Source organism: Medicago sativa, chromosome 4, assembly GCF_051527215.1.
Source record: "Medicago sativa cultivar Bolivia chromosome 4, Bolivia_mono, whole genome shotgun sequence".
Taxonomy (NCBI): domain Eukaryota; kingdom Viridiplantae; phylum Streptophyta; class Magnoliopsida; order Fabales; family Fabaceae; genus Medicago; species Medicago sativa.
In genome coordinates, this window is record NC_140752.1 from 60,458,457 (window position 1) to 60,470,770 (window position 12,314).

Consider the following 12,314-nt stretch of genomic DNA (forward strand, 5'->3'; position numbering starts at 1 on the left):
ATTGTTTATGATTGTTGATTATGAATATGTGGAGTTAAACGTTGATGATGAATATGGATAGATGACTTATTATTTGAAAATATTGATGTGTGGATGTATTGTTTGATAATGCAATATGTGGAGATATGTGGAGAATATGTAGAGTAAATTGTTGTTATGCATTATCGAGTCAATACTTGGCATCTATGCATTCATAAGTCATATATGTAGAGATACTAGTAGTATTTCCGCCCGTGCAACGCACGGGCGAACAAAGATTTTTTGTGGTGTTAACAAATTATCACTCTGAACGTACCACCAAAATAAAAACATATAATGCACTTTTTTTTTTTTGAAAGAACATATAATGCACTTATTAAACAAATCAAATGTTATTGTCTTCATGAAAATAAGGAAAAAATAGACAATAATTTAAATATAAATATCATGTTACAAATAAGAAGGTCTACAATTAAATCTACTTTACCTTCATTACACAATATTGTTGAATAATCATCAAATCACCAAATGAGTTTAACTCAAAAAATAAATAGTAAACTTATATCATATAAACCATATAAAACTTAAGATGAATAGACAAATTACTGAAATACATATAGCCTATAGGTGTTTGAGAAATACAAAGCCTTCCATATAAAGAAATATATTTAGCCTAAAATATAAAACTTTGAACTAAAATAGATACATGTAGCCTCCCGTGTTTGTTTGAAATATAAAACTTTGAATTTAAATCAAATACATATTAAAATCCCATGTTTATGTTAGGTGTGAATAGTAGACACCTAAGTATTAATATTATGTTTGGAGTTAACACGGAAATAAATTAATACTTTTTTTAGAGAAAAGAAATAATAAATTAATACTCATAAACCATAAAATAGAGTAGTTAATAGTTCATACACACGATCCTTGTAAAACAGTTCAACATGATAATAAAATACCTAGATAAAGCATGAATTCTGAAAACTACATAAGTTCCAAAGTATCAACCAAAAAGGCCAAGCCAAGCCAAGTAACAATAGTCTAACATTGGTTGCCAATACAATACATGCCACAAATTATATATATAACCAAACTCTTAGCTAAAACTGCAGAGTGGTTTTGAATAGATTGAGACATAAGTTGATGTCTTCAGATTCCTTCTCATCATTGAGAGCCAATTTTTGATGATGAACCAACATCATCAAGTCCAGCTGTCTTTCCAATAGCAACATCATCAAGTCCAGCTCCCTTTTCAATAGTAACATCTCCCTCAGTGGTCAACTCCTACATAGTATTTTGTCGAAACTGGTTAGTAATGTTGCAACAAATTCATCATTTGAATAGATAGGTCACCAAGAAAGAACCAAACAACAAACTACAGAATATATTTGTCCAATTAAAACCTGTTTAAGGCAAATTATTTACTTACGTATCATATTCAACAGTGATTTTTGTAAATACTTCAATAGTCCAAACTACATTTTTGGGTTTTCAAATATGCAACCTTAGGTAAATCTTAAGAGATAACAAAGCTTCACAAATGAAATAGTAGAAATTGGAGAACCAAACCTCAACCTAAAAACACAATATAAGAAAAGTAGGCTTAAGTTAAATGGAGTCTAATCTTGTTCAAGATTTCCTTTGTCCCCATGTGGTATATAAAATTTTGTTATCACCAATTATTTCCCTCGTTTTTATACAACACCAATCAAATAGGGTACATCTAAACTTCCACAAATCAATTTTTGAATATGAAATGTCAGAAGATGGCATGAACAAAACCATCTCTTGCCTTTTTCTATCTCTTCAATATTGGGCCGCATGCTTAATTAATATGATATCATAAAATTAATGAAAAGAAACTAAATTGAATTCAATTGATATAAAGGAGAATTAGACTACTACTTACTCGGCACACTCGCTAAGCTTGCCTGAATTCTGACTCTCTACTATCTTCAGAATCAAAGACTTGTTCTCATCCAAGTACTGCTTGTGTAAAATAAGTAAAAGGTTAGAAGAATGATATGATGATATCATATAAACATCTCATAATTAAATGAGGAAAACTGTTAATTCATAATTTATGGATTGTTTTACTAATTAAAAACAGACAGCTTCCACACTATGATAACATTTCAGAATCATAACATGAGTATTCTTTCTACTACTTTAAATAGTTTATTTCAAATTAAGTGGAAACAAAAGTGAGAAGGAAATGATTCAAACACATATGAAAACTTTATAACCAACAAAATTGTAACTTTTAAATAACAAAATCACTATTAGTCTATAAGTTTGAAGACAAAGAGCTCATTAGGATAAATCTGAAATATGTGACTATATCTTCATCCCCAAAATTTGAAGTTTTTTTATTTGAGATATTTCCTCAAACACTTTGTGAGTGCTCAATTTCACAATAAAAATAAAATAAAATAAAATGATAAGCAAAAAATTTAGTTAATCTAAACACTAAAATAAGACAGATTCAACACCAATTCAAGACCAAATGACCAAAACAACAAAATTTGTATTTCATCAAAATTTGATAAAATCAACAAAATACTAATTATAAAAATTTCATCAACTCACAATTTATAACCTACAATAAAAAAGTTGCATTTCAAATTTATAATGATTAAGGTTATTAATGATTATTATCATCACGAAAGTAAAAGTATTGAGACTGAGAAAAAGAAGAAAAGAATCGATGAAACAAATTCAAAAAACATCACCTGAGTTATAGACCATCCATTCATTTGGAGCTGCCTCATTTTTTCAGTGGTATCGATCTGAAAAACAAACCATAGAGAGTGTAAGAGAATAGTTCTATAGTCTGCAAAAACAAAACCAAAAATGGAATTGTAAAATAAATTACCTCCGCCGTTGTCGTGTGCTTCTTTGCAAAGTCGAATATGTTCTGCTCCATTATAAGAAATGAATTTGGTTTGACTCATTATTGTCCCTTTTGCTTTTTGTGTAGCATGTGTGATGTAAGCATTGTGTGTGTTATCATATCTATGTTTGAATTTCAAATTGATAATGAAGAGAAAATTTGAATGTGTTAGAACAATCATCCAAAAATCCAAATCAGATAATTAAAATAATCATCATTTCATAAGCTAATAACCAAGTAACAATTCAAAAGCACATAATTATGCAAATAAAGCTTAGTGAAGTGAATCTGAGTGTTTACAAACATGTGAATTACAAAAAAATAAACTAAAATCCAATATTAAAATTACAAACGATTAAAAAAACAAATATTATGAATAAAAAACTAATAATAATCAAAGATTTACCTTCAAACAACTAAAGCTAGGTTGATTCTCAAAACCCTTTTGGTCATCTTCTTCAATGTGTTGCTGCTACACCAAGTTTTCAAAAATCAAAACACCATTTGAAGTGATTGTGATGAAATAAATTTACGAATTTCAATGTAGTTACCTTTCGATGTGTTTTGAATGATTGGACGATGATAGCTTGAGCAGTGAAACCACCGGAAAGTGGGATTTGACGTATGTTTTGAGGTCGGCGAATTCGGATTCAGCGGTGATATCGATTGTCTCAAAACAATACACTTCAACTACCACAAAACAAAATGAGAACTAACAAAATGAGACACAGACAAACTTAGAACAAAACAATCCAAACAATCATGACTGATATTTTTATCCAAATTATAACAAATCAAATTAAACTAAAACAAAACACATTATTAACAAACTTCAGTCCCATGCAAAACTAACAATATAGTCATTTTTTTATTGAGACGTTTTCTCAAACACTTTGTGGGTGATAAAATTCACAACAAAATAATCAATAATCTAAAATATAAAATCATAAAAACAATCTCTTGTTTGAAGTTAACAAAAAGCCTCGACATTTCAATGAAGGATAGTCAGTTGGAATCATTACCTTTTAGAAGTTAATCAAAAACAAAACAAACAAAAAAATCATAGGAAAATTAAGGAGTATTTATAGTTCGACATTTCAATGAAGCCAAATTCAAATTTTTGATTGTATGTTGCTGTTTTTCACCTATAAGAATAACAACAAAGCAGAGGGAGAGAGTGAACAAATACACTTCTGAATATGGATCAGGAACTTAAAACAATAATAGTATTTAGAATCATTACCTTAGAAGTCGTCTTGCAATTTTCAGAGCAGTACAGGATTTTGACACATAGGATTGACACATAGAAAATGTGATGATTTTTTGAAGGTGGCTTAGAATTTTGACACATAGGATTGACACATAAGATGTTTTGTGATGATTTTTTACTATAAGTGATGATTTTTTACAGGATTTGTCCCAGTTCCGATTCATTTGATTGAAAGGAAGATGAAAAAGAGAGAGCAGGAGATTAATTCGTAGAGAGAGAAGAAGAAAGAGAAAGTGAGAGATTGAGTTTGAAGATTTGAATTTTGAATTTGAATTTGAATGAGGTGGGTGTAATGAGATTGGGAGATGAAAATTTTTCACTATCAGAAATTGAAGCGTGAGGTCTCAGGAGTGGCAGAAAAAAACATTCCCTTTTGCATTCAATGGTTCTGAAAAGAAGAGGGTTTGAGTGTTGGACTTAACATAATTGGGCCTCATTTCAAATTGAGTCTTTGTTTTTTTCTTAATACTACACTTGAAAATGACATTTCTTAGAGGGAAATGAACACATTTAAATTTTTATGATCTAAATTGAATTTTGATGTTTTTTTATTGTGTAAATTTGAAATTGATATGATTTTGTGGTCCCTATTACTATAAGTGATGATAAATTGTACTTAGAAAATGTGATGATTTTTTGAAGGTGGCTTAGAATTTTGACACATAGGATTGGTGCAAGATTTTTTGCTATTTGTTGTTCCTGGTTTGTATATTATTAAGATTAAGATTAAGATTAAGATGCAGAGATATGTAGAGGGGTCAATCGGTAAAATTACCTCCGACATCCAATGGTACCACATGCATGTAGAGTCGTGTCTAGAGAATGACATACACATGAGTTATGTGAAGTATGTGCCTTGGTGAAATTATGTGTTGGTGAATTTTGTCTAACTTGTGAAGTTGTGTACTTGAACTTGAATGATCGAAGATGTTTGTGAATGAAGTGATGATTTGATTACGTTAATTATTCACATGTTGATAGCTTTATAGGATGATATGAGTGCTTATGCCTATGTGTATAATGAAATCCTTTAATATTATTCATTTGATTATGTGTACAATATCTAACCCCGGTGGTCGTTCGGTTGACCATCACGTCATTGTTTGAATGACGTATGTGATTTGCAGGATTGAGGTGACTACTATCTTTGATGCTTGAGGATTAACATGAATGCTTACTCGTTTATTTTCCGCTTAGAGTCTAGTTAGGCTCTGATGTTGGGTTGTCGTCTTGAGTCTTTATTTTGATACCTTGAGACTTATTGTTATTTATGCTGAGAATATATTTAATTGTATTCTGGAGATGTATTTATGAGATGTGATACATGGCATGTTGAGATTATTATTTTGAGGTCTAAAACTTGGTGATGAGATTTTATGTATGTTGAATGTCTTCTGTTGCAAATTTTTAAAGAAACCAAGTTATGCATGTATTGCAAAATGTAGAAGTAGCATCTAGATCTTTGAATTATTGCATGATTATTACTTTCGAAGTTTAGAGTGGTACAATGACTATGAATATCATTATGATGCTTGAATCTGAGCCATGTTAAATGAATATGAGGAAGCCATTTTTCAATTTTTGTAGTACCACGATTAGGAATGTGAAGATTCGATTTTGTTTAGTTTTCAATAAAAAATGTTTAAACCAATCAAATCTTCATCGGTTCCGATTTCATTCAGTTTTCAACATTTAAAAAAAATGCAACAAAATCAAATTAAATTGATGACCCATTAAATTAAAAGATCAAAATACATTCTGAGCAAATGATTAGAAAAACATATGTATCCTTCCATAATGGCATTGTAGTTCCAATAAAAAGAAACAAACTACCATGCAACTTCTGCACATTGAAAACCTAACAAACTTTTTCATCAACAAAAGTCAAAGAAACTTACTCCCTTGGGTCACATTTATAAGCAAAAAACAATTTTTTAGGTACATTGAATAACTAATGTATCTAACATATAAATGTGACCGGATACATTAATTAATCAATGAACCTAAAAAAGTGTTTTTTGCTTATAAATGTGACCGGATGAAGTATAAAAATAAAGAGTCATGTTTACTTATGTCCTTAGGGCACAAGTTAAGGAGCTTAAAATGGAAATTAAAAATATAACTTTTGAAACATTTAAGAGATTGAATGCACAATTTCTAAAAAAAAATCTTTTACATTTGACTTCTTAACTTATGCCTCAAGGACATATTTTAACATTTCCCAAAAATAAATAGTAGTAAGTCAATATAATACTAAAAGTATAAGGGAAATGTTAACTTGTGCCCTCAAGGCACAAGTTTAGAAGCCAAATGTAGAAACTTAATTTTGGAAATCGTGCATTCAATGTCTTGAAAGTTTAAAAACTTATTTTTTCAATACAAAACTTATGTTTTAATTACTTTTTTAGATTCTTAACTTGTGCCCTTAGGGCACAAGTTAACATGACCCAAAGTATAAATGAGGCTGTTGACTCCTGTTGTTTGGATTATGATGTTAGCAAAATGTCAGGTTTGCGCTAATCAAAGTAGATTTAGTAAACTTAGTAAATCTATCGGTCTAGTACATCAGTTTATTGAATTTCAAAATAAAAATCATGAAACGAACCAATCTAGTTACATAATCTAACCACATTTGTATTTGTAGCATTTTTTAGAAAAACTAATTTACATAAGGTCAAGAATTTCTTATGGAGAGCATGTTGCAATTGTTTGCCTACAAAGTTCGGTTGCAATCAAAAGATGGATGTTCAGTGTCCTGATTAGTGTGCGGTGTGTGAAGTGAGTGTTGAAGATAATACTCATTTGTTTTTTATGTGTAGTAAAAGTGTGCTTTGTTGGTAGTGCACCGAATTATGGAGTGTCTTGATGGTTGTCTTTGATTCTGCTGCAAGTTTTTCCGATAAATGTGTTTGCTATTTTACAACATCTAGATCAACAGCAAAAACAAGTTTTTGGTGTGACCCTATGGAGTATCTAGAAGCATTGAAATAACACGGTTTGAAACAATATCATTGATTCAGCTCAAACTATATGTGAACGTGCATGGCCTTTTCTTACTAGCTGGATGAATGCCCAACATATTCAAAATCATACTACTAGGCATCCCACTTGTCAAGGAGCTTTGCAATGGCATAAACCAAGTCTCGACAGGCATACATGTAATGTTGATGCTTCCTTTTCCCATTCTTTGAATCGGGTTGGCATGGCATGTGTATTCGGGATGATGGGGGTCATTTTGTGCTGGATAAAATTGAATGGTTGGCTTCACTCCTTGACGTAGACTTTGGGGGGGGGGGGGGGGGGGGGGGGGGGGGTTAGTTTTATTATCAGCGTTCATTGGGTGTGTGATCTGTGTTTGGGTATTGTGGATTTTAAGCTTGATTCACGCCTGTTACCATATGATTTGGTAACCTCTAATGTTAGATTTATTAGGAGACAAATCAACAAAGTTGCTTATAGTTTCGCTAGAGTGGCTCTGTGTCATGTTAGTCTCGATACTCATATTAAAATTCCATCTTATATATCTCCTATTATTTTAAATTAAATGCAATAAGTTTCTTCGTGTAAAAAAAAAAAAAACTAATTTACATAATTTATCATCTAGTACGAAGAGTTTTTATGTCCACCCTCTATTAACAAATAAAATAAAATAATTTTACAGATTTAATAAACAAAAAATTGTTAAAGATTTTAAGTACATTTTTACAGATTTGTCATATTAAAAAAATAATTAAAATACTAGTGCATTTTTAATGAGGAGTTTTTTCTGAAGTTAAATTAAAATATATTAACAAACCAAGCAAGTCATTTCAACACAAGATGTGTCAGCAAACAAAAAAAAAGTTAAATTAAAATCGAAATACATAATGAAATTAAGAAAAGAAAAAAACTAAGAAAATGTTGACAATCACAGTAAAGGATTAAGCCACTAATAATCGTAGTCGAAAACGAAAATCAGATAATTGACTTTAACCAAAAAAATAAAACGAAGCTTAATTTTATCACATAAAATTTTCAATGGAGGGTTATTTACAAAATAAAGACTTAACCCACATACGACGTTGAAATAAGTGATTTTCACATCTATTTCGTTTTTCTTTCCTGATTTCGTCTTCTTAGTGCGACGTTGTTTTGTTTGTCGTCTTTGTGCGGCTTTATTTGTCTTTCTTCTTTCGTTCATGTATTTGTTCAGTTCAGATTGTCAAATCAGCTTAGATCCAGTGCAAATCCAATAAATGACTATGACATCGTCAACGTTGCAGATCGGAGACATGGTATTCCGGAGACTTGAATATAGTCATATGCGTAGGCTTTTGTACTTTACCGTTTTATGCTATTAACATGGATGCTGTGAGTTTGTTCACAGATTCATCCTTTTTGTTTTTAACGAATTTACATTATATTGTATTTGAATGAATATCATTTATTTTTGTAAAAAAAAAAAAAACACTCAACCCACCTCTATTTTTGGAGAAAAATGAGTATCAATTAATTACCATCATCCGTATATAAACTCTCTCCAATGAGATGTGTGTCCCACAGTTAAAATAAGAAGAAAAGGGAAAATGTTTTTTTTTTTTAGAGATACTCTTGCAACAATTTTAAAGGATAAGAAAGCAGAAAGGGTACCAGTTGGTGGAGAGAACAGAACATAACAAGACAGTTATCTAAATGGATGTAGTTGTACAGCGCCCAATATCACTTCGCTGCTTACCTCAAAGTGAGATTTCAATTTATACCTAACCAATCATGCTTCTTGTATTGTACTTGCAGATATTATCTTTATATGCTAACTAAAATTTCATAAAGCTTAGTGGTTAGTTTTGGTGTGCATGCAATGTGGTTTTTACTTTTTACTGGGTGGTTCTTCAGTTTGGTGGAACCACCGTGCCAATTCATTCCTATGTTAAAAATCATCATAGTCACGTTAGGTATAATTCACCTTCATTGATTTTCAGCACAAAAAGATTGGTGTTAAGTGTTAACTCCAAGAAATGCCAAAATTAAGTTACCATAATTAATGCTGCTGGAAAATAGGTTCTTCAATGAGTCTTAATTTAACTCTTGTGTGGTTTCTATATGGTGGTGAAGTTGCTTTCAATTGTTCTGTATTTCTTTTCAAGTGTGTGTTTGGATTAAATGAGTTTGGTAGGTTATTGTTCACTTTCTTCATATTATACAATGATTCGTTCAGTAGTTTTAGGTGCTAAATAAATTGGAATAATATGCTGTTTCCATCTCAAATGTGGTTTGTGTACTTGGGAGTTGACTTAATTGTTGGATTATTGCCTGAAAATGTGTTTTAAGTGGGAGGCATCCAAACTCAAATTTTAAGATGGTATTAGAGCCTGTCTAGGTTCCGTTGAGCCACCCGTTGTCGAGTCACTCAGGTCACGCTCCAAATGTCTAGTCATAAATCATAAATAGATTAGTGTTTCATCACGCTCCAAATGTCTAGTCATAAACATAACTAGATTAGTGTTTCTTCAATAATGCTAGATTCACTAGTATTAAAATAGTGGATTAGAAACTAAATCTCCTACGGTAAAACTTAATCATTGGAGTTCTTAAACCCACTTGGGTTGGCCTGATGGTGTTGGCTTGGGACCTTGGAGTGTGTTTTTCCCAAGGTCTCAGGTTTCATTCTCCCCGGTGTCAATTTAGGTGGGCTAGTTTACCTTAAAAAAAAATCATTAGAGTTCCTAATTGCTATATTGCTGCTCTAGGCCTCTAGCATAAAAAATTAGTAATTTAGAAACAAACACAACTTAATAATTTTAAAAGATTTTGTAGAATTTGAGGAAATTAATGCTTTGATGATAAGTTTCAAAAGGAAGAATGTATAAAATGATTTAATTTATATAGTATTTGATGATTCTGATAACTATTAAGTATCCCTCAGTTTAAATTATGAAGTAATTACCGACTATTCTCACTTGAAGTTGTTTTATAGTCACCCTAAGCAAATGATCCACTGATAAGAACTTATGGCTAACTTACTGTTGATGTCGTAAAATGAAAAGGGAATGCTGTATTTGCTGCTCTCATTTTTTTTTTTTGTGATTAGATGTGAAGTCACAATTGCAAACAAGGAGATCATTCGCAGTCTCATCTGCACTGCCTGAGACTGCAGTTTCAGTGGCAGTAGCAGCAACTTTGGTTGGGGCAGCAGCCACTCTTCTTGTAAAGAGATCCAAAACTTCCGAGTCCACACAGGTCAGTAACCCATCTCTATTGTTAGTATTAATCTTTGAAGCACATATATTCCTCGGATTAGGCGTGTCCAGTGTCGGATAAGTATCGTGTCCGACACTGGCACAAATGATTACATTGAATTATGTCATTTTCTCAATTTATTATCGTCGACATGTCCGTGTTTGAGACTGTGCTTCATAGGTAGCAATAAAATAACTATTTGTACTAGCAAACTCAGCAATATCCCACTTATGTAGAAAGAGACACTTTAGATTGAAAGCATGTCAAGTGTACCACACCAGCACACATGGTTACATTATATCACTTTCATTTCTCAAATTATTAACAATGTCGGCATGTCAATGTTGGTGTCATGAATGATATTCGTGTATGTGTCAATGCTTTATAATAAAACCACCTTACTTTTCCAAAGAACATGAAAATCTTTTGAATGCAACTTCTAATTCAAATGTTTGATAATTGTTGTTAAAATATATTATGATTCTCCATTTATTGTCATTATTTTGTAATTATGTTAGGAGTAATCAGTCATTATGTGTAATTAGTTTTTGTGTTTCTTTGTCTACAATCATATAATATAAATATGATCACCTACTTGTACTTGAAAACACACAATGAATATACAAATATTTCTTATATCTTCCTGAGTTTCTACAATTGTTGTAGTTTTTTTTTATGTTACTTGTTCTGTTTCACTGTATTTGTGTCTATGTGGATACTTCATACATAGATCATTCATTCATGTCAATTTCACTAAAATTAAGCACAAACTAGCGACATATAGGATCTATATTCAGCACGAGTGCGATAAAACCAACTGCTACACGTGACACAACACGGATAAAAAAAAAAATTGTTTTATTAATAGTATGATGTGATATGATAAAGATGAAGAGAAAAGCTTCTTGTTAACATGAAAAATCCATTCATAATATGATTGAATTGTGTGCCAAATTTTTCATGTGAAACTATTAAAGATTGAATTTAAAGAATGCGAAGCTTGTGGAGGTTCTGGTATATGTCCAGCCTGCAAAGGTGAAGGATACGTGCTTAAAAAACGTTCTGAAGAAAGTGCTGAGAAGGCAAGAAAACTATCTAAAAACATGGCAACTCGATTCACCGATGGGTACAATCTTCTTACTTTCCTCTAAAAAATTTAATTTTAATTTTAGCATTCGACTGAATTACTACATACACCAGGCTTCCAAAGAAGTGGAGCTACTGCACAAAATGCTCTTCTGGCAGAAACTGTTCAACATGTGGTGGAAGTGGAAAGCTAAACTTGTAGTTTTGCTCTTATATATGGATATGGTCTTGTTAAAATCAAGATTCAAAATGAGATAGCATTATGAACTAAATCTAGTGATTGATTAGGATTTAGTACTTGTATTCTTGATCCATTCCACTTGAAGGAAAATTTTATGTATCTGTATTCTGTGGCAATGTATAGTATGATTTTGGTACATTTGCAGAACTACATAATATAGGTGTTAGGTTCAAATGGACCATTTCAGGATTTGAGAGAATAGGATTTAAATTTTGTGTTACTTCTTATGAATAGTAATGATATTTGCACAAATTTACACTCTTCATATACTCCAATTCAGATTATGCTTATAGTTTATTTATTCTATTTATCTTTTCCTTATTTGAAGTTGTTTATTCAAGTTGAGTCTATCATTACATTCTTGTCTTTATTTTTCTTTACATTCCTTACATTTTTTGCCTTTATAGTATCCTGCACTCCTACGAGTTACTCTGTATCCGATTACACATTTTTTGTTTGAAAATTCACTATCCGACACAAGGATAGACTAATTTGGGAGTCCAATCCAACCCGTTTATCAAGAAAGGGATTTTTCAGTCTTTATTAATATCACAAGAAAGGGGGGTTTGAATTGTGATATAATAAAAATTACCAAATAAAAATTCTCAAGTATATACTTGGATTGG

The 12,314-nt window shown here is 31.2% G+C and overlaps 1 protein-coding gene and 1 long non-coding RNA gene across 2 annotated transcripts; one reads left to right on the top strand and one right to left on the bottom strand.

Moving 5' to 3' along the window:
- Positions 1 to 849: 849 nt before the first annotated feature.
- LOC146930343 (uncharacterized) lies at positions 850 to 4,476 on the bottom strand. The gene is made up of 7 exons (XR_015006351.1): positions 4,119 to 4,476; positions 3,427 to 3,565; positions 3,282 to 3,344; positions 2,858 to 2,997; positions 2,715 to 2,771; positions 1,892 to 1,968; positions 850 to 1,266 (listed from the first exon to the last, which is right to left on the bottom strand). It is a non-coding gene; the product is annotated as an uncharacterized LOC146930343 (long non-coding RNA).
- Positions 4,477 to 8,703: 4,227 nt separating this feature from the next.
- On the top strand, positions 8,704 to 11,953 carry LOC146930344 (uncharacterized). The gene is made up of 4 exons (XM_085701898.1): positions 8,704 to 8,865; positions 10,213 to 10,361; positions 11,339 to 11,487; positions 11,562 to 11,953. The coding sequence occupies exons 1-4, from the start codon at positions 8,817 to 8,819 to the stop codon at positions 11,647 to 11,649; spliced, it is 435 nt and encodes a 144-aa protein (XP_085558024.1). The 5' UTR covers positions 8,704 to 8,816; the 3' UTR covers positions 11,650 to 11,953.
- The last annotated feature ends 361 nt before the right edge of the window (positions 11,954 to 12,314 follow it).

Bases quoted from the DNA above. Each gene is read 5' to 3' on its own strand.
- LOC146930344 (XM_085701898.1), top strand. From the start codon at position 8,817: ATGGATGTAGTTGTACAGCGCCCAATATCACTTCGCTGCTTACCTCAA. The intron at 8,866-10,212 runs GTGAGATTTCAA...TTTTGTGATTAG, and splicing joins ACTTCGCTGCTTACCTCAAA to ATGTGAAGTCACAATTGCAA. The intron at 10,362-11,338 runs GTCAGTAACCCA...AAACTATTAAAG, and splicing joins AAACTTCCGAGTCCACACAG to ATTGAATTTAAAGAATGCGA.